At 31.1% G+C, this 22,259-nt stretch overlaps 4 protein-coding genes and 1 long non-coding RNA gene across 10 annotated transcripts; 2 read left to right on the top strand and 3 right to left on the bottom strand.

Annotated features, from left to right (window-relative positions):
- The first annotated feature begins 319 nt into the window (after window positions 1–319).
- On the top strand, window positions 320–9,141 carry LOC121114887 (uncharacterized). Of its 3 annotated transcripts, none has more exons than XR_011779366.1 (5): window positions 320–512; window positions 584–805; window positions 923–5,296; window positions 7,565–7,697; window positions 8,240–9,141. It is a non-coding gene; the product is annotated as an uncharacterized lncRNA (long non-coding RNA). The 3 variants fall into 3 exon arrangements; XR_005863365.2 differs by having other exon boundaries at window positions 923–5,333; XR_011779367.1 differs by having other exon boundaries at window positions 923–5,357.
- On the bottom strand, window positions 9,135–11,565 carry fidipidine (coiled-coil domain-containing protein 93). Of its 4 annotated transcripts, none has more exons than XM_071887296.1 (4): window positions 11,395–11,565; window positions 10,981–11,320; window positions 10,461–10,928; window positions 9,135–10,205 (listed from the first exon to the last, which is right to left on the bottom strand). In XM_071887296.1, the coding sequence occupies exons 3-4, from the start codon at window positions 10,925–10,927 to the stop codon at window positions 9,287–9,289; spliced, it is 1,386 nt and encodes a 461-aa protein (XP_071743397.1). In that variant the 5' UTR covers window position 10,928; window positions 10,981–11,320; window positions 11,395–11,565; the 3' UTR covers window positions 9,135–9,286. The 4 variants fall into 4 exon arrangements, with proteins under 4 accessions (XP_071743397.1, XP_071743399.1, XP_040564924.1 ...); XM_071887298.1 differs by having other exon boundaries at window positions 10,981–11,317; window positions 11,395–11,475; XM_040708990.2 differs by having other exon boundaries at window positions 10,981–11,565.
- Window positions 11,566–11,616: 51 nt separating this feature from the next.
- Window positions 11,617–14,350, top strand: parvin (beta-parvin). Its single transcript, XM_040708992.2, has 5 exons — window positions 11,617–11,869; window positions 12,015–12,170; window positions 13,095–13,667; window positions 13,730–13,897; window positions 13,950–14,350. The coding sequence occupies exons 1-5, from the start codon at window positions 11,792–11,794 to the stop codon at window positions 14,112–14,114; spliced, it is 1,140 nt and encodes a 379-aa protein (XP_040564926.1). The 5' UTR covers window positions 11,617–11,791; the 3' UTR covers window positions 14,115–14,350.
- Window positions 12,380–15,809, bottom strand: LOC121114885 (mitochondrial inner membrane protease ATP23 homolog). The gene is made up of 2 exons (XM_040708993.2): window positions 14,973–15,809; window positions 12,380–14,840 (listed from the first exon to the last, which is right to left on the bottom strand). Exons 1-2 carry the CDS (start codon window positions 15,761–15,763, stop codon window positions 14,729–14,731), a joined length of 903 nt encoding a protein of 300 aa, XP_040564927.1. The 5' UTR covers window positions 15,764–15,809; the 3' UTR covers window positions 12,380–14,728.
- A 3,049-nt stretch (window positions 15,810–18,858) lies between these two features.
- On the bottom strand, window positions 18,859–19,435 carry LOC121114886 (neo-calmodulin). The gene has a single exon (XM_040708997.2). The coding sequence runs from the start codon at window positions 19,433–19,435 to the stop codon at window positions 18,998–19,000; it is 438 nt and encodes a 145-aa protein (XP_040564931.1). The 3' UTR covers window positions 18,859–18,997.
- Window positions 19,436–22,259: the final 2,824 nt, after the last annotated feature.

Genomic DNA, 22,259 nt, shown 5'->3' with positions numbered 1-22,259 from the left:
TTATACGATGAATTTAGGGATCGTTTATATTAAACAAGTATGTATATGATGTTATAATAAATGTATGAGAATAGGATTTGTGGATAACTCCTTAAATATGGTGAAATAGAGTCATGCATATCCAAAATAGTTAGGTCAAGTATATCTAATTTTTGATATATGTGGTTTCACATTACAAAAGTCAAATAGAATCATCCCAAATATTCTCAAGTAATATCAACGTCATAATTGTAATGGAAAGTTTCAAAATACTCATATGAATTTTGTAAAATTATACAATTATAATAGTTGTAATTTTTTCTCAATATCATGTGGTATTTTAAGCAACTATTACCACCAGAGTTGTATTCAAAATCAAATGGGAAGAAGCAACTGAGGCTCTTATCAGACTTCGTCTCAACTCCTAAGCTTATGTGGAGGGATGAATTTTCTAAATATATTGAGTGGGATGGCATTCAAACACTTCGATCGATGGGTCCTCTAGATCATTTTCATTATCCAATGTTATGACAGTAAACCTTTGATTTATGAACCATTTTTACTTGATTCAAAACTATATTACTTGTATTTATTTATTTTTTAGGAGAAGGCTTCACAGGAGTTGGAACGGATCTTTTGGGTGCTCCTTCATCACTCTGCTAGCTTCATTGAATGCAGAAATATTCAGCATTCTTAAAGGAAGAAATAAACTAAGGTAGTCTATCGAAGGCTCTGTTTTTATCAATAAACACTACATTCGCCAATTTTATCTAAATAAAGGAATGCATCATGCACCTGTAAAACAGAACTTGTATCTAAAATCATGGTGAGTAGCTAAGAAGATAAAAAATGATTTACTTACGTTTTTAAATTTTAAGAGTTAATGAATTATACGAGTTAGAATAGTCAACAAATTTCTCAAGGTTTTCATCTTTTTACACAGTAATTACTCATTAAGGAGTCTTATAAATTCGAAAGACATGCATTTCAAAAAACTAAAAAGTGTATAGAAATAATGAACAGATACCTACATTGGTTTGTGGATGGAACTTATAAAGTTAGTCCGATTACATTTTATCGATTATTTACGGTACACGTACTAGTCATGGACACAGTAATTCCATGTGTATATGCACTTCTTCCAAAGAAAAGCCGTGATACATACAATGGATTTTCGGATGGATTAATGGGGAACACATACGGAATTACTCTTAATCCCATTAAATACTATTAGCTAACTTTGAAATAAATACGATATTTACACTACAACTGAGGAGGTTTTTCCTTTGACTAAAGTTGTTGTTTTTTTTCATTTGGGCCAGTCGTTGTGGAGGCAAATTCAGAAGTCAGGGTTATGACAAATTTTTATTGAAAATGAGGATATACGAATTAAAATAAAGAGTCTTATGACATTGGCTTTTCTACCTCCTGATCTCCTTTTGAGATCCTCACAGAAACCTTTCCTGAGGATCTCAGAGTCATTGCCGGTTATTTTGAAGACAATTACATCGGTCGATATAGGGGAAGAACTAGTAGAGAGAATATAAAAGGATAAATGAAGTACTAAATAATTTAATTCAAAATATTAATGAATGTATAGTTTGAAAATTGAGTTTGTCTTAACTTATTTTAATATATAATATCACAAAAGAACTTTGAGGTAAATATCAGGAGTTGTTGCCTACAATTGGGGGGGAAGGGGAGGCGTCGTTTTGGACGAAAGTAAATCAAAAGATGGAGGGCTAAACGAATAAAATGTGAATTATTATTACCGATATTCATTTGCACACTAAAAAGGTCAAGATGGGTACGTACAAAACTATAGATAAATGAAATTACTATATTTACAAGTTGCTGTGTCGATAAGAGATTTCTTTGCTTTTGTTTAAAATTGTATGACGTCACAGAGGAGCCAATGTAGGAGGAAATTCAAATTTTTATAACTAATTGTATTCATATAAAAAATAGTATTTTATTTTCTTATAAGACAATTCCATTAGTGTAAATTTATACCCTCCGAAGATTAAAGTACTAAAATTAATTGAAAAAAAAAAAATATATATATATATATTAAAAGTTGTTTTGAATAAAAAAAATAGTTCAGAACATACATTTTCAAATAAATATTGTATAGTTAGGATATCAATAACATATTAAGAATAAGTGGATATTATGCACTAAATATGAAATGTTCATTTTAGAAAGATAAACTAACAATAAGATCTAAATTTTTCATTTATCTTGAATACAATAAAAATAGAGTTCAATGTAATTATCTTACTAACGTAACCTAATATGATGCCTTGGGTAAGCCTCTTTTGCCTTGTGATTTAGACTCTTCTCTCTTGAGAGAGATATACATATATTAGGGAAATCAAGCTTTCTATAGTATCCCCACTTTTATATAGTATGGAATAGTTTGTAAAACAACACATTAATAGTTATTTAACTAATAATAGGAATGATTTTGAATTTTCTACTCGCCTGACAAGAATCTCAATAACAAAATAGTATTTGCAAGTACCAATAAAGGCGAATAAATAAAATAATAGTAATATAATTTAGATTAATTTTAAATATTGTCTTCAATAAAACAACTTTTAATTAGCTCATATTGCACACACTTGATAATTTATTTATAGATCCCAGATTTTTGAGAGAATAATATTCCAATATATTAAGAAGCAATTTAGCTGCTTAGAAGAGGATTCCTGTGTCAATAAGTGTGAAAATTGCAACGGCATTCAAATATTCCAATAAAATCTACAGAAGTTAAGGAGTCACCTATATTTTTTAACACATAATCACTTAATAATTCCCAATAACTATTTATAAGCAATAGCAGAATAGAATATGTTTTTCAGACAAAACTATAAAGAAAAGAAAGGGGCATTATCTTTAATTAAAGTCTGGAATAATCTTACACTTGTTTTCCAATCACAAAAGGCACTCACAAGTCATAAAGAAGTCATTTATCAGGAGTGAGGCTTAAAGTGTCCAGGTTATATAATTATCCATATATACAATACAATTCCGTATTATATGCATCAAGGACACTTAGCAATGAAATAATTTTCCAAGAACTAGTCAAATCCAACCTAATTAACTCGGTAGACACAAAAGGAATTAAGTATCCTCTTCAGGGTAAGGGAAATCACAACTTTCTCCAAGACAATACTTTTAATATGAACAATACAGAGTTCAAAAGGGTTGTGCAAATCATGGCAGGCAACGTGACAACCAAGTCTAAATATAATCGATATAAGATAATTCCAAAGAATAACAAATGGAAAAGCTGTGGAGACAGGGTTAAAAATGTTAACTATATCCTGCAAACATGCCCACGCGCACAAGGCTTCAGCATAGAGAGGCTGGATAAGTTAGACTACTTGGACTTGAAGTTACACCGGCCAGGAGTGCAGGTTCTTAAAAACCAAGTACAAAATAGGGGAGACGACATTAAAACCAGATCTTGTATTAGTACAAGATGGGAATGTGCATATCTTGGACACAACAATTGTTGGGAATACAACTGATTAAGTCTCGGCCAATAGTGTAAAAAGGAAAAAGTATTTGTCGAATGACTTACTTGAATCTATTAAACTAAAACACTCTCTGGAGAATGTAGTGATTGACGAAGTAGGAAGGATTGATATGAATTGGAATGGAATCCTACTGGCCAAATCGAAAGAGCTACTTAAGAGATTTGGCATGTAAAAGGGAAATGTAATGGTAGTCAGGGCCATGAGTGACTCATTTAAGATTTGGGCAACGAAACGTAAAAAACCGCTTAGACAAGTTTTAACGCCCCTTAAATAAGTTTGGGCTTTTGTAGGTGAAACTGATATTTTGCTTGTACCTAGTTGTCTATATTATAAACATAAAGTTTATATTCCAACATTTGAATAACTAGAATTTTCCCTTCTTGGTCCTTATGGGCATTGGGGATGAAATATGTTGTTTTTTCCTTACGGTGGCATCGTACTAGAATTAGATAAATTTGTGGATATGAATTGAGTTGTAAAAGTTCTCGTTCTTTTGATTGTTTTTCTTTTTCTTTTGGCTTACACTCTAATTTGATTAACTTAATATTTAATTAAGAATTTTCATTGTGACTAGATCAATTTCTAGCCTTTCTTTTACTGAATTTATAGAATTGAATTCCTAAACGACAGTCCCATATTGACGATGGGTTTAACTTTGACTAACCTTCTTAATTAAATCTGCGTCGTGTAATGAACCCAAAGCTTTATGCTACTTTGCTTTCCCTTTAAAATAGACAAGAAACCTCTTTTATCAGGTGCGATGCATGTGTGTTTTTTTTGTTATTTTTTCTCTCTCTTATTTAGCCTAAGTAATGATGTTGACTATGGTACATAAGTGGAGTAATTTTATTTAATTAAGTATATTTTGCTGAATAAATAACTTATTGAATAATCATTTTTGATATTAAATTGTGTAAATAAGTAAGTTTTTCGATTTTGCTAGTCTTTTTTTTCTCCTTTTCCTTTAGTTGTATTTTTGCAATTATTGTAGACCTCATTTTGTAGTTTTATTTTCATGTCCAATCGTACATTGTGTATCTGAATTGCCATTAAATGTACACACTCTTGGTAATTATTCTTAAATGCTACATGAGTTGGATATTCACATCATGTGAACATAATCTTACACTTATTATAAGGATCTAGACTTTTGATGTGTGTAATTTAAACATTTTCAGGTCGGCAACTAAATAATCAACATATCTTATTTAACATTAAAGAGTTTTTAAACTTAATAAGGAGTGCAATTAGCTTTCTATATGAACACGCGAATAGAAGCGACTTTCTAGGACAATTGAAGCGTGTATACATAAGCAAATGAACAATAGTGTTTTACCTTGGAATGATGGCAATGAATTGCATTGTGATACCACATTGATTTAGAACTCTAAACGGCATGAAATTACATTTGATAATTGCTTTCAGGTTTTTTTCTTTTTTTATTGAATTACAATTAATGAAAAATTATTATGGAGATGAAAAAAAGGGACTACTTTATACGTCTGGATCATTATGTGAGCTACTTTATCACACAGAAGAAACACTAAGGTCAAAAGAAGTTTCTATACTTGACAAATACGCAATTGAGAAATTGACATATCTTTGCCAGCTTACCTTGGAAAACAGCATCAATATACAGCATTGTTTGAGCACTTCCACAGGCACTGAAGCCCATTGCAACTGTCTCCTACATCTTATATTGAAGAAATACTTGTCACTGCGACTGAAGAAGATACTCAAAGACAAACATAGTAAGTCAAGCAAATCTAGTGGTAATTTCATTCATCGTCAGAGGATATTTCAAGCTTTGTAAATCTTTGATAACATTCGAATGTATAAGAAGTATTCCCTTGATATAAGATAAAATTCCTTTGTATTGATTAATTATTAAAGTATTGGTGTGGCATTGCTCCATTGGTTTGAGTCTATTATTAATATAGTTATATTTGATGCATGACAACTATTAACATAAATGTCCTTTCATGATATATTAATGATCTTTTTTTGTCATACCAAGGTCATTCAAGCATTATTATTTCAGGATTTCATTTTAAACTATGCATGATTGTATGTATAGTAATGACTAAAAAATAGATGTCGCCTCACTGTCTTCATATATTGAAGGGCATTCAGGAGTCTCGAACTTTAAATATTCGAAATTATTTAACGTAAGACGATTCCTAAATTATTATAACTTGCCTTACTAATATAACGGTGGCCTAATTTATAGGCCACAAAGACAACGCAACCTAGTTGATTACTCTTAGGAGAAATTTATCGATGTAATAACAACTATTTTGTCTTTCTCTCTTCTCTCTGATATATAATCATTAATCACCTTGGCCAAGGACACCTGTAAGCTTACAGAAGTCCTTGCCTTGGTGCTATCAAAGTTTCTGCTGCTTTTCTTCTAATCAGTATTCTAAACGTCGATTAACTCTTGTTAAGCTGTGAACACTACTCAACAATTATTGAATGATAATTACATAGTTGGGAAGAATTGGCTACCTACCAACTGATTTTGGGCCTTTTCTCTATTTCTTTTCGTATGAAGTGTTGGGTGATAAATATTAAATAGTAACTACTAATTATTTGCACAGCATTCATAGAGATAAAATAAATCCCACCACAAATGGGGGTAGAAGAACTGAGAAATTTCAAAAATGACATAACATAAGTTCAAAAGGTCATTTGTCATAGTTTTATGGGGAAAAAAGTATTTACTAGATTTAAATAGTCACACATATACCCATATTAAAAATCAGAACTGAGAAATTTAATGTGATTGTTGTAATTTCTTAGTTCTTCTAACCCATTAGTAGTGGTCGTGATTATGCCTTAGCTTACAGGTTTATAGTAAACCTATATAGTATTATGATTTATGTCCTTAGTATGGACAATTTCAAAATGCAGAGATTTAATTAAAAAATATGAATTATGAAACCCACCATCATGCTTGATCATGCAACATTTTAGTTTTTCGTTATCGTATTTTCGTCTGAATGAAAAAATAGTGTACACGTATTGATTAAATAGATACATTCATATTGTTATTGCAATTAGGACCAATGAAGTTTAATGAAATTTGCCACTTCATGACTAAGTAATTCAGCGTTCAATTACTAAGGTAATCATTTCCTAGGGATTAAATGTGAAGGGTCTTTAATTTATGAAGTGGTGTTAGGTTTCCTACAGGTTGCGCTCAGAGTACTTCTTTAAACAATTATTTATCAAAAATTCCCACGTTCAGAAGTTGAAATCCACTTGAAAATAAATTGTTTCTAAGAAATTTAATAGATGTGGAGGATCCGCCATGTAAAAGAAATTATATCATTATCTTCTAAAAAAATACATTATAATAAATGATTTTCCTGGATGAGTAAAATATGATTTATTCCTTGATATGCCCAAATTGGTTGTACACATATCTCTTACTATGTGTATCACTTTCCCATCTTCCTTTTCGATTTCCATTACGCCTTCAAATAAAATGTATTTTAGCATGGGTTTGTTTATCATGAAATACATCTTTGACTGACTGAGATGCATTATGTCTTTTTCTTTTCATGCTTTAAAGCTCTTTTGAGCCGGCAAATTAGAACTTTAAACTGAAGTATTGACATTTTTGATTTGTACATTTTTCCTTTGAAGATTTAGGTACTAAAATATCAGACACTAATTCCTGATTTGTTGGATTCATTAAAACAGATTTTGATTCTTCAGTTTCAAACACAAAATTAAGAATATCTATCGATACAATCTTTTTTAATGATATCTTCCTTGTTTTTTTTTAAAGCCTATTCACAAGGTCAATCTTATTACCACTTATTGGTAAGCTGTCTAGTCTTTTATTTGTTTTTTTAAATCCTTAACCTTATGACAAATAATAGAAAGTACTGTCAGGGACTGCAATAAATGACTAAACATCTCACTTTTTTCTTTTTGCTCATCTCTAAGAGTTCTTGAGGACTTATCATTTTCAATAGAATTAATATTTGGCAAGAATTTAGGTTTTAACAATCTTTTAAAATTTGTTTTAGGAATCAAGATTAAATGGACTCTTCCTCAAAAATAATTGACCCCAATTTTTTCTCAAAAGAGGATAAGATCGGAATTAATAGTAAGATGCATGATGAGAACTTGGGCCGCACACCTTTTTTATAAATTATCTAGGTACGTCGTACAATATCTTCTTTAAAAATGCAGTTTATTGAAACTTCTAAGAGCTCATATCTTACTCATTTCAAAAAATCATTAAATTAATTTTTATAGAAAGTTTAATTGTTCAAATTTTTTATAAATTTATATTGATAATTTCAATTACATAGAATATGTATTATGTAATTTAACACATAATATACACTAGTAATTTACTGCATTTACTTTATTATTAATAATAAGAAATATTATTTTGTACGTTTTTTTGTCAAGGACATTTCATTTCATTTCAGAGTTCCCTGTATAGACAATAAAGTTTTGCTTTGTTTTAGTTAATATTTTCAATACTTTTATTCATATAAGATAGATGATAATGCATCAATATCCTCTGTTAGTATTATTTCATACTTTTATAATAAAAAGTCATTATGTTCTAACAATAATACACAAAATAAATGGTATGTTGAACAATAAAAAGTGCATGATATAAGTAATTTCATTAGATCTCGATAACATAAAAATCCATATTAATTGTTTTTTTTTACTTCCTAAAACAGCATTGGAAATATAGACTCCTAGGATTCCTTAACAACACAATCATATTTTTAGATTAATCATAGAGCTCAATTTAAAGCAAAAAAATTACAGAATATGACATATAATTAACATAGTAAACACCTTTCCAGCAAAAATATAAAAAAATCGACATAACTTACAATATTGATTCACATGTTTTGGCCATCTTTCTCCCTCCCAACAAAATGTGCTTTTGAGGATATAAAATCACAACACGATTATTTAAAAGGGTATATATCCTCAAAAAGTCAAAATTATATTCATAACCATGAAAAACATAGTTTCCTCGAAGTACATTAATTATAATCGGGTGAAAAATAAAGGAAATTGCATTTCCTATTATGTAAAAATATAGTTAGAAAATTATTGATATAAAATGTCGAATGCACATTTTTTATTCGATATCAAATTAAAAAATGTACCAAATGTTATTTCATTTATATAAGAGAGCGGTTCTCAAACTAAGGCGATGATAAAGATTTAGGAGACCATTTTATTTTATTATGATTTTTTTTTTTTGAAGGCGGAATTATCTTAGGAAGCAAACCTAGGGAAGGCATACGAAATTTGTTTATTAAATGGTGCTGTCCCTAAGTTATTAAGAAACATGGGATGAATGAACAGAAATTACCCAGTTATATTTAATCATCAATCATATCCTCAGCTTCCAATCTTCTTCCAGTAGCAAAATTGAATTTGTCCTCGAAAATTTTCAAAAATCAGATATGATACAAAAAAATTAATTACGGATTCGTGATCAACTTGTCAAGTACTAATATAATTCAATATGGAATTTATAAGAATTCTTTGTTGTTGACTAGTGTAATTGTTAAGATAAATGAAGTCAATCATTACCAAATAAACTACACATTTGGAGACTCTACATTTTTGTCAAAATTTATTAATAATAATTAATTATTATTGAATTAAAGAGCTTATCATAATGTCAAATACATAAAAAAAACTAACCTATATCACAGATAATTGTTACATTAATAAGAACCAAATGACAAAGCTTACTTATTCACTCAGTCCTCATTTTTCTCAACAAGCTTTTGTAAGTCTTTAGCTAACTGTGTATAGACTCTATACTTATCTATAAGCTCTTCCAGATCCTTAGAAGCTCTATTTTTTCTATCAGTCTCAATGATCATTCGATCATTGATAGTCTTCTTAATTGTTTGGACCTCTTCCAAAAGTTTCTCCAATTGGCTAATGAAATCATTAATGGATAAACTATTTGGTAAAGGTGTGGAGTCAGAGATATGGTCTAAATTGACAATTTGATTCTTGATAAAAACTTTTAGCTCTTTAAAAGTACTATAAGATATATTTAGCTTTCGACTCTCAAACTCTTTGGATTCGAATATTTCTTCTAGTTCTACAAAACGCTTATGATATTGGGAAAGCTCAAACTTGCTGGGTACATCATCTATTTTTCGCTCAACGACAACCAATTTCATTGATATAGAGGATAGTTTATCCTGAAGATCGTTGAGTATTTGATTGGCAGCCTTAGTACCTTCAGAAGTAGAGGAATGCTCTAATTCATAAATTTCTTTAAGAAGTGACTGATTCTTGGATATAATTTCATCAAGTTTCCTTTGACATGTCTTTTTAAACTCCTTTTCCTTCATTTTTAAATTTTCACTTTTTTCAATCATTAAAGATAATTTAGCTACTTTGTTATTATCATCAGGATTATCTGAGTTGATATTCTCTTCCACTTTGCGAAGGGATTCAAGTAGATCGGACTTTTCAGAATGAATTGAGGTCTCTTTTTCAATTTCTATTAATAGATTAGACTTTTTCTCTTCCAGTTTTTGTATTTCTAAGCTGATCCTTTTAATTTGGTCTTCACAATTAGGATTTAATTTATCCTGTTCTTCATCCGAAGATCCCTCCCTATCTTCTTCAATATCATAAGTTTCTTGGGAACTCAATTTGCTAAAAAAATAGAATATTTATGAAAAAATAATTTCAAACTGAATTTACTAATTTGTGAACAACTTTTTAAAATATCAAATTTGTAGAAATGCTTAAAAAATTTCAATGATGCAATAAGAAAATTCAGTTTGTAGTACATTTTATGGTGTCTAATAATTAATTAGTTATTAAAGGACAACAGAGGATGCAAAATGCACTGAATTGTTTATACATATTTCAAGTATCAAATAGGACGAAATGACTTTTTTTAATAACCTTTCTTGAAGAAGTGAAGGTGGATATAAATGTCCATATTGATCATAGAATGTTCTCAATGCAATTTGGCGATGCATCTTCATCATTTTCATTCTTGCTTCAATCCCTCTTTCTACAAGCCATCGAACAACAGGGAGAATATGTGGAAAATCCATTTCTCCCGTAATCAATTGATGCGGATCAATTTCATGAGGGCATCCAAAACGTATCAAGACTCGAACTACTTTTTCAGTGAGTTGAACTTGAGCCCCAATAGACACATCCTCAGAGAAGAGTAAATCCTCAAGAATGTCTTCCTCCTTAATTTCCTCATCCCCAGATATCATCATTTGTAGACACCATGTCATGCCTCCAACAATTTTGTCAAAGGAGCTTAGTCCCTTCATCTGTGCTCTGTAGTAGCCTGCACTGATCAGCAAAGAGAATATTTCCTCACAAATTAGGAAATAGTCCTCATCCATTCCCATCCTGAGTAACAATTAATCCTTTAAAGTTAATATTGTATTTTGTAATACTCTACTTTTGAAACTCCCCTTTCTTCCTCCAGCTGCAGCTTCTAACTAAACTAGAGATTGAAGCTGATCTTTACCAACATATTTTATCAACGGAGGGTCCTCAGTCCTGAGGTTCTACTTAATTTCATTATATAATGTTACTTAATAGGATCATCTTTTTTTAAAGAAATAAATGACCGAGAATCGATCACTGGTTTAACATTTCATAAATTAAATTATGAATACTGTCCTGCATCCATGAGAACCCCCAGTCTTGTGCTTTATTCCTTCCAAACAAAATGTCATTGGAGTGCATCAATACTATATGCTTACTGATTAGAATATGAAGTGCATATAATTGACCTCCTCAAAAGAATGAATACATAAGGGAGTAGGGAGACATTCAAAGACTTATACTTATAATCTTATAAATTATATACCTTAATCCTATACTTTTTACTAGTAAAATATTTCTGAGAGACAACTACTAGACTATGTGTCAATGAAAAGCGATCCAAGCAAGAGCTATCTTTATAGGAATTAATTGAGTCAGTGAGAATTGAATAAGGAGCTAGCTCCTTACTCTTAACAACACACAGTACACTCACTCATTCACTCAGCTACAGCCTACAGGGGATATTTTTTTCTTTTTATAGTAGGTAGTAAGTAAATAGTAATCTGGTTGGTTGTCAATAGCTTTGTACAAATATTGATATCCTTCAATTTCCTCTTTTTGTACAAAGTGCAGCAAATCACGTGATCTATTCTTTACTTGCTTCTTCTTTTGCATGATCCTTCATGAATTAGTCCTAACAACTGGGAGCGAATTAAGTGAGGATGTCTCTTCCAAGACCAAATAAAAAGGCTGCACCCAGTCCTTCACTTTCCAGAAAGGATTATAATGGGGGTTCCAAGGTAAAAAGTCACTCTTGACTTCCTCTAGAAGGAAAATGGCGCACAATGACGTCATAATGATTGTCATTAGAGATGATTCCAGATATTTTTCAATGTTCCACCTGTCGTCCTGAATGTTTTGTATAATTATTTTTTTCCTCTTTAGAATGATGTATCTGGAGGTGAAGAAAGCTCCTTTTGGCAAAAGATTGGTACATTGGGCAGAAAAAAGAAGGTCGAAGAAGTACGAGAAGTTGCAAAGGAAGGAAAATATGCCATTGACTCTCCTGGAATGCCCAAAACAGGAGAATTACCTCCTGAGGTGGGTTCACTTCTTTAGCTTACCTATAAATTAATGTATGACATTTCAAAGAATTGCTAGTTTTATTATCCATTAAAAATTTATTAATACCCACTAGAAAAATAATATTTTGAGTGCAATGTATATGTCGTGTACATGTTATGTAAAAGTTGTAACTTGTATGAGGAAATCGTACAAGTTGCAACTCAAAAATGAAGAATTTCTACTACTTTTATTTGGTCGGTTATGTATCATGCCGTTTTTGACTTTTTTTATTGAAAATTACTGGTTCATATGTATGTATTCTGATTCATGATTAAGTTCAAATAAGGTCCACAGTTATATTAATCGTAAATACAAAATTACTATGTTATCTTACTATATCAAAATGAAATCATAGCATCATTTAGAAGTTGGTTATTAAAATGACTGATGTTGTAGTTAAATAAAGCATAATGAGATATAAAAATTTTACTAATACGAAATGCTTTTGTATATAACTTGTACACAATATTGGGATTTTACACGACTCTTACAAGTTGGTATAATTTTAAGCAAGTAGGCAAAACTATAGAAGAGGTTTTTTTTTTTTTGCTGTGATAATGACATGGTTTAAATTATATATGAAGTTATTGATAAACCTATTATGTTTGTAATATTCCAAGGAACTATAACTTTTCTGAAGATTATTACAAATTTGTTTTAAAGTTAAAAGTTGTTCAAAAATATAAAAGGAATCAATTGTTTTATTTTAATTATGTTCGGTACTTGTACTTATTTCTACTTATACTTGTACCTACATAATTTGATACCAATCACAACTTATTCTTACAAATATTCTAATGAATTTATATTCTGGTGTTATAATATCATTAATATTAATTATTGTTGTAAACAGATAAATTAATAGAGACATCCTATATACTTTTATTTGACTTCAATTAGGAATATCTTTTAGAAGAGAATGAGGAACGCTCCATGATTGATCCACGATCCTATGAAAGCCCAAAACTCCAAGAATTGGTAAGAACTCTTCTTGACTGGATCAATGATGAGCTTCATGTCGAAAGAATAATTGTTCAGGACATAGAAGAGGATCTGTATGATGGACAAGTATTACAAAAACTTGTAGAAAAACTCACAGGAGAGAAGCTCGAAGTTCCTGAAGTGACTCAGTCAGAAGAGGGGCAGAGAAACAAATTACATATCGTTTTAAGTTATGCGAATCGTGTATTGGGATTGGTTCGTGGTCAACAAAAATGGAGTGTTGAGTCTGTCCATACCAAGAACATAGTTTCTATCCTTCACCTCCTTGTTGCCCTTGCTAGACATTTCAGAGCTCCGATTAAATTGCCGGAAAATGTGAAAGTGGATGTAGTTATAGTGCAGAAAAAAAATGGTCAATTAAATCATCGTGTTATTTCCGAAGAGTTGACTTCATCTTATGATGACCTTGGATTGAGATGCGAAAGAGATGCCTTCGATACCCTCTTCGATCATGCCCCAGACAAATTAGAAGTAATGACATCTCTTCCCTCTATCTAGTAATGATATTTTTGACAGTATTTGTCCTTGAACAGGTTGTCAAGAAGAGTTTAGTAACTTTCGTTAACAAGCATTTGAACAAACTAAATTTGGAAGCAAATGATTTGGAAACTCAATTTCAAGACGGAGTGTACTTATGTCTCCTCTCTGGATTATTAGAGGGGTATTTTATTCCCTTACATGAGTATAGTCTCACACCAAAGGTATATCTACTTTAATTCATCAATATTTATTTAACTTTCTTTCCTATTACAGACTTTTGAAGAAAAAGTTAAAAATGTTACTTTGGCATTTGATTTGATGCAAGATGACGGATTGCCTCGACCTAAGGCAAGACCTGAAGATATAGTCAATGGAGATTTAAAGTCTACCTTAAGGGTTTTATACAATCTTTTCACTAAATATAAACATCTCAGTTAATTAATTAATGACATACTACTCCTATGTATCTTGAGTCCTATTTGCCTTATTATACTTGTTACAAACCGGTGCTGCCACTCCTTCTCCTTTACGTTTTGATAACATTGTGCCACAGTTTCTATTAATATAATATTTTATGTATAACAATGTATTTTATGTATTAAATTGATTAATTTATAAATATTACTAAATTGTGTACAAATATTTATTAAAAACAAACCATCCATTAAAAAGTACTTTTCTTGTCGTAACATTTTTCAAAAACTCTATTAAGTACGTCCTTTGCTTCTCTGGATGAAACATTTCCTATGACCTGAGTAGAGGACTCTCCTCGAAATTTTACACACTTTTCCCTTCCTTTATGTGTCCAGTGGGCGGTAAAACATCGACCATCTGCTTGATATGCTCTAATCTCACTACAGGCTAAATGTTCTAAATTTGAAAAGTCCACTCTGAATGCACAGAAATCATACATATGATGAAGTTCATGCAGTAACACGGATTTTAAAGCATTGGAGTTTCGAATGTTATTATGACAGATGACAACCTGATTATGTTCTTTATCATAGCCCCCCTCGATAGCAGTCCCACAACTCTCCACAGCTATACGTTGCTTAGGAATAAATGGACATCCCAAGTAGTTCATTGACTTGATAAGATGAATAATAGAGGAGTCGTTGACCAAAAGATTTGATATTGCCTCTTGACAACTTTTTTTCTCCATGTCTAAAAATGATAATTATTGCATGAAATAGAAATGAGAGATAAACAAAAAAATAATCTCTTTAATATATACTGTTGGAATTAGACTATATAAATAGAGAGTACATTTAAGACTAAGGATATCCAAAAAGATACCTTTCTTCATAAGCAAGACTTATTTGTCTTCTACCACTTGAGCGCCTTCCCACAGGCTCCAAATCCGAATAGCACGTATCAAAAACACTATCTACGGCCTCAGCAGCGTCTTTGGGACTTAGAAATTTTGTCTTGGTTAGAAAATCAATTGCAACGTTTTTAACACACATGGAATGCATGTTTTTAAGTTTGTACTCTCCAAAGGACTGGAAAAAGTAGTAGTAGTAGGTGCAGTGGCCTAGATTGGCCTTCCTTATTTCTGTACAGGCAAGATGCTTGGGATCTTGGAAATTATATTTATTCATGCATCTATCAAACAAGTGAAACAAATTCCGAAAAATAACCCCTCCCGTCAATCCTTCATCCTTAACATTATTAGCACAGACAAAGACTTGGTTATTGACATCGTCATAGCCACCTAAGTGTTGAATGCTCCGACCATTCACACAGACATCGCAGGATAAATGTCGAACGGGATCAATGGAACAACCCGCAGATTTGATTCCACTAATTAAATTTTGAACTAATGAATTGTTCTTTAAGCACTGATCCACATTGTACTGACATCTCACTCTCTCATTATTAAATTCCCTTTCCATAAGCCCCAAGAGCGAGGCCTTTGGAGCTACCCGACCTTTTCGTTCCGGATAAAGATCTCCGAATTCATCCGTTTGGCTCGAAGATACGTTTGGAAATATTTTTGGAGCACTTGGACTCACAGTAGAGGTACTGCTCTTTTCCTCAAGGTCTACATCGAGGATACTCTGAGACGTGCTGGTTGAAGAGGACATGGTTCTATGTTTATATTTACATTCCCTACAACAGCTGATGAGTGATGAGTAGAATTGCCAGCCAAAATATATGTTTAGTCTGGAGAACGTATTGTTTTTTGTTTACTACCTTAGTACCTTCTTTTCCTTTTATTTATTCATTAAAATTATCCCGAGTTTTTATTAGAGATTATTCGTTTATAATTTTAGAAGAGGGGTAAGATTTTAATTATTATGTCAAGTTCTTTCTGTATCCAACAATTGGTGAACTCCAAGCTCCAGGGCCGGATCAACAGCGTGCGGGGTCCCTATAGTGTAGGGGGAGAAGGATGCTGGATGTTTTGAGCAATTTATCTATGGAGGTTTGCGAGACGCTGGACCTTTTAAGCACTTTTTGTTTTAAGTGCAGCGCTCTAGGGTTTCAGCCCCTTCAGTCATTATGATAAATCCGGCCCTGTGTTCTTTTATTTACTACTAGTACTACCCTTACCAAGTTATTGTATGGTTGTGGAGTCTTATCATAATTTTATAACTCCGAATCAACAACTCTAAATGTACTATTAAAAGATATATAATTAATACAATCAATTGTTACTTTTTAGATCATACAAAATGCATTGCTACTGTCTTGGTTCCAATTCAAGCACTAAAGTCAAGCGAGGATTTCTTGCTCGTGAACTTGAACCTGAGGATCAAAATGTGAACAATATTTTATCCTATTTGAGTAGTTATAAAGAAGAAACGGAGTAATTCTTTATTTTAGAGGATATCATAGATGTCCTCGACAACTTCAAGGAAACAATTAATCATCTTGAATTTATACAAGAGCAGCTATTCCTTCATTCAGAAACTAAATATGGTAGGATATATTCTCCACTAATTCTAGGAATGTCCGTGCTATGGCAAACAACAAGTCCGACTCTATATAGACAAATAATTTCGTCTGGCTTAATTGTTTTACCAAAAACTCATCGAAAGGCTCACCGCCATTTTATCAATGGAAGCAGGAATAGATAACTCAATATCTGATTATTTGAATTGTAAAATAGCTTTACTCGATTCTAATGACAGAGATGTCTCTATATCATCATAGACGAGGTGTATTCTGCTCAAAGAGTTGAATTATCGGGCAGAAAATTTTACGGATATTAGGATAATGAATCTACCAAAACAATGTTGTGTTGTATGTTTAAAATTGTCCTAGGCAAGTAGACAACGTAGTTGCAACTGTTCCTCTATCGAAAATTGATTCGAAAGTCATGAAAAAATGGTTCTTCAAAGTTTTTAAACTTGTTACTGACGTCGGGTTTAGACCGGTCACCATCCTGACTGATGGACATTGGATCAACCATTAATTTTTCAATAACGAATTAGCAAATGGTTTTACCTCATTCCGTATTGAAAATCCGTTCTCCATCTCAAAAGAAAATATATTCTTATTATTGTGATTCAATCCATATTTTCAAAAATTTATACAATAACCTAATAAATAGGAAACATTTAGTTTTCCATCTTTTGAAAACTATGATGAACACTTGGAAGCTCATTCTCACCATGTTGTCGAAATTTATCAAAAATAAATGGGCCTAGGAATCAAATATACAAATCAACTCTCAAGTCTCATTTCATTGGAGTTCTCTTATGATTATACTATAGAAGCTTTGAAACATTATGGAAATTATATCAAGAGCTCCTGCATAACCTATTTTAAGATCATGCGACATGCAAGATACTTAAAGACAAGTATCTTGTCGACATGTATTGTCTACAACAAGTTTGCCGATGTCCATGAATTTTAAACTTAATTGAATTTTGTTGGTTCTAAATTGTTTGATTTAATTTCAAAAAATTATATTAAAGATATGAATAGTATATAAATGTAGTTTTTTTATGTCCCAGGTTTCATTAATACAGGAATATTGTATTCTTAAAAAGAAAAATACTTAATACATCATTTTTCCAAAAATAAAAGTAATATTATTATAGGATCTTTCACTAATCGTAATTATTTCAGTATGCTACATTAATTAATAGTTAGGACCATAAAATAATTTTTTAATACTATGAAAATATCCCTAATAGGCAAGGTTAATAGAAATACCTTCCCTAATAGGTACATTATATTGGGATATTTTTTTTCTATATAAAAAAGCAACAATGAACATGAGTAACATAAATTTTCAAATAAGTTTTGTTTACTCTTATTAAAAGTAATTTAGTATAGAAACAATACAAAATATCATAGACATATATTATTTATAATTTTTTGCTTTTAGCCCCAGCCATTAATACCATGAACTGCATTTTTCTCTCTTCATCCTCTTTCATTTTCCTTAATTTACTCCTCCACATATTATCGAGATCCGTTTCATACTCGACCAACTCTTCTTGTGTCTTTTTCTTAAATTTCTTAGCCTTCCTTAGAGACCGCAAATTCCAACAATGCCGTCCCAGACAGCAGCAAACGACTAAATTACAGACAAGAATAAAGAAAGTAGTCCCACTTATAATGAAAAAACTCAAATGAATAAGATTGAGCATATGTGTCTCCTCATCTTCCCATATGACTTCTTTTAAATAGTATTCACCCGGCAAGTCTCCCTCATATGCTAAATCCAATAGTTCCTCAGAATGTTTCTGTCGAAAGTTGAAATAGAGATCACCAAGGACCCCTGCAGAATGATTTGCTACAGAGTTTCTTGTCAGTATAATTGCATGAATCATATCCTTGGCAAGGGTTGAACACCCCTCCTTAATACTGATAACTAAACCTTTAAAAAATATATTGATAACGGATAAAGTAGAGCCTAATATAACTTTTGCTATTTCCGAGACGGCGTAGAAAACCCCCTTAACGACAACCTTGATTGATCCTACGAATGGATCTTGCACTAAATCACTAATTATGTCTCCTGATACTATTATAGGTTGATACAATAAAAGTATCAGAAACATTATTTTTACTTGGAATATTATACTTCTCGAAAATAATTTCATGTTGTTTCTGTCTAATATAATGAGCGAAAAAGTTAACGATTTTTGAATTTAATTTTAAGATCCATGATAAATTTGAGCAATATGATTAAATCAGAGATACCTACTAACAAATACCAAAGTTATTTTTCACATTGATTTATTGGTTTAAACGACATAAATATTTAATCAGTTAGTAAATTATCAAGGTTTAAGCAATGTGATAGAGGACACAATTTTAAAATTGATAGAAATTATTTCGCAATCATCAATCAGTATCGACTAAGGAGCTGCTTTGTACTTCCAGCAAATATAAAACTCTGGGAAGCTCACTTTACCGTCCCCATTGATGTCAATATCCTTTAAACATTTCTCCGCAATTTCCTTACGATCCCCCAGGACATGAGAAAACTTATTCACAACACTCATCATTTCCTCTGTCGTAATAAAACCATCAGAATCCTCATCTAGTCTTGAAAATTCATCTCTTATCTCTGAACTTATCTCTTCTGGGCTCGTGAGACAATCCCAAAGGGTTTTAAATTCTTCAAAATTGATACCTACTGAATTATCTTTTGAAGCTATTCGAAAGTAAGACTCCAGTGTTGAAGGAGACAACTCGTTCCCTAATTTGGCAAATAATCCCAGGAGTTCTTCTTTGGAAATCTCTCCATTCTTGTCTTCATCAAATAACTCAAACGCTTCTTTCAGCTCTGACATTATTCTTTTTCCACCTTAAACAAAGAATCTGTAATCACTAAAATTTTAACTTTCAATTCAAGCAAACTATTTCGCAAAAGGGAGAGGAAATACCTGTGCAAAAGGGAAACGGATTTTCCTCCCTATTTTGTCCTACTGGTTGAGAAGATTATTATGTATGTATATTAACAGTGATATGTATAGAAGCAATGAATTATTTCCAATTAAGCTGAATATTATGTGATTGAAAATGCATACAATGTGATAACTGATAATTCGATGATGCGGTTCTAGTAATGATGAATTGTAAATACAAGCCCTCCTACGCAGAGCAAAAATGAATTATAAATAGCACATTCAGTTAATTGTTTATGCTTCATAAAGTATAATGTATAAGAAATAAACATCTTATCACATTTCGTAGCCATAATAATTATTTCAAATATTTGAAAGGGTAGTACTTATAAGTGTTACTTATTATTAGAGATATGAAAATGCGTGCATTACCTATTTATTACTCATTAGGGCTCACGTTTTACAAAGATTTATGGGGATTTTAAACACAGAGAAAATTCCCACATTTAATTCCAGTCTAACTGTATTTAGTGGTAATGCAAGGGAAATTGAAAAAGTGACCACATAGTGTAGGTTACCTCTTAAATTAAGCTTCCTATTTTATAATAATTCTAAATTTGAAAACTGGATATGGCCGCTTAGTGCCGTGACACGCTTAAAACAAGTGGTCGTTATACAAGGTTTGACTGTATTTCATTAAATACATAATACCGAATAATTATTCTGTTTAAACTTGACATTTTGTATTTATCATATTTTTATTAAAAGATTTAAATGGATTCTAGTAATGCAAATATATATATTATTAGCCCGTGGGTGGTATGATGTATGTAACAATTATACACTCCCAGCTACATCAAAACTTATCTTGATCATTATTTACTAATTAGTATTTTTGTTGCAAGATATGGAATTCAAAAAATTTAAAAATAAAAAACCCCTGCGTAATAGGGGTTATAATGATAAAAATGAAAATTATTAAAATTGAGTCTAAAATCTATTCTTTCATCTTAAAATGTAAAAAAAAAATTTCAATTTCACAGTATTATTTATTTATTAACGGGATCCAGTAATTTTTAAAATTTGTTTTCCGGGATCGTACCCAAAGACACTCTCCCGGGAATTGAGAAACCTTAGTTATTTACCATCCATTCACTTGAATAACTCCAATGAAAAGGTGTGCCTTAATGGAATTACATAATTGAATCGTATATAATTGATGTGAGCCTGTATGTACATTCATATAACATATTACAGGAGGAGGTTACGTACTGCTCGTTTTTGCTAAAAATAAAACTCATGTCATCTTTCTTACAATATGATTTATGAATAAGTTCAAATAAGAATAATTATAATGGAGGGGACGTGTTTGAGTCATAGAGATATTATTATATCTCTATGGTTTGAGTATATTAAATGAATCAAAACTTATTAGTGTTGGATCGGTCTAAAAGAACTAAAAAAACTGCAGTCCTCTGAGTTTGAGGTGTTTTATTTTTTTACTTCAAATTTTCCAACTGACATCCCATTTTTCCGACTCAAGGACCTTTTTTTTACAAAATATGTTAAGTAAATATTTTTTTTCGAATTCATGAGCGGATTCACTCCACAATGTACTTAGAAGCGCGAGGAGAAGGCGGGAGCTACAGTAATTGTATTACTGAATAGAGAACCTTATTAATATCAGCTGCCTGTTTTATGATTTTAGGGGGTAAAATACATTTCTGCAATAAAGTACAGAGGAGCACTCGACATTGCCCGTAGTAGTTTGGCGTCGGCTAAAACACAAATTTTGTTTCAATAATATAGAAGTAACTCCCCGAGAAATTTACACAAAGGATAGGCGAGAATTCTTCTTGAAATAGAGATTTAAACACCACAACAACTTATTAAAGAATTAACAAAAAAGAAAAGAGAGCATACGTTTTTTCTTTCCTAATTTCAAACTAAGTTTTTTCTTAACAAATTCGTAAAGGGTATGTACGAATAATTATGGATCCTGGACTAGACACTTCAAGCCTCACACCTGAGTCCATTATTACTTTTGAATATCTTATCATTGAAAAAAGTGTAAGAAGATCGTAGATTCTCCAAGATAATGTGAACTTCTATTCTGCTATTATATTCATATACTATAGCTCATGGGAATTGTTACGTCATTAGGTAAGAGGAAATATTAGTGACTTATTTACTTCAATAGAATTCCATTTAAAAATCTGAGTACAATTGCAATTTCAAAAATCCTCTACTTAATTACTAAATTGCATGTCACTAATTTGGAATATTACCCTTGTGAGGAAATTGTATCTCCACACAAATACATTTTTCACCTAACATAATTAAATGTTTTCTATGAGTGTTTTTAGAATGAGTTATAAGTTATTTTATAGAAGAAAATAATTAAAAATGTAACTAAATAATACGATTGTTTTAATATTTATTCGACAAAATATAATTAATTTAGAACATCAAATATTATTAATAATATCTTTTTGCAGTTTCCGTTTAGTTGTTCAATATTTTTGACTATTTCGACTTTGTATTTGTTCTTTTACTGTTTTGTTATTATTGTGTTTGTATCCTTTAGTATCATTCAGAGAAAAGAGGTTGTGATAGACTTCCTATTCTTAGTTGTTAAAATATTATTGGAGTAACATATTTAGAAAACAGCCATTCTTGAATAATTATAATAGGGCTAGAGCAAGAGCTAATTATAAAAAAACATGAGCTAATTTCTAGTTCAACCCATCACTTTATACTTAGAGACCCT

Source organism: Lepeophtheirus salmonis, chromosome 3, assembly GCF_016086655.4.
Source record: "Lepeophtheirus salmonis chromosome 3, UVic_Lsal_1.4, whole genome shotgun sequence".
In the NCBI taxonomy this organism is placed as follows: Eukaryota; Metazoa; Arthropoda; class Copepoda; order Siphonostomatoida; family Caligidae; genus Lepeophtheirus; species Lepeophtheirus salmonis.
This window is presented reverse-complemented; position numbering and strand designations above follow the sequence as displayed.

Excerpts from the sequence above, each read along its gene's own strand:
- LOC121114886 (XM_040708997.2), bottom strand. The coding sequence starts at position 19,435 with ATGTCAGAGCTGAAAGAAGCGTTTGAGTTATTTGATGAAGACAAGAAT.
- LOC121114885 (XM_040708993.2), bottom strand. The coding sequence starts at position 15,763 with ATGTCCTCTTCAACCAGCACGTCTCAGAGTATCCTCGATGTAGACCTT. Across the intron at positions 14,841-14,972 it reads AGTCTTGCTTATGAAGAAAG|ACATGGAGAAAAAAAGTTGT; the intron begins GTATCTTTTTGG and ends TATCATTTTTAG.
- fidipidine (XM_040708990.2), bottom strand. The coding sequence starts at position 10,927 with ATGGGAATGGATGAGGACTATTTCCTAATTTGTGAGGAAATATTCTCT. Across the intron at positions 10,206-10,460 it reads CCTTCACTTCTTCAAGAAAG|CAAATTGAGTTCCCAAGAAA; the intron begins GTTATTAAAAAA and ends CTATTTTTTTAG.
- parvin (XM_040708992.2), top strand. The coding sequence starts at position 11,792 with ATGTCTCTTCCAAGACCAAATAAAAAGGCTGCACCCAGTCCTTCACTT. Across the intron at positions 13,668-13,729 it reads ATGCCCCAGACAAATTAGAA|GTTGTCAAGAAGAGTTTAGT; the intron begins GTAATGACATCT and ends GTCCTTGAACAG. Across the intron at positions 13,898-13,949 it reads AGTATAGTCTCACACCAAAG|ACTTTTGAAGAAAAAGTTAA; the intron begins GTATATCTACTT and ends TTCCTATTACAG.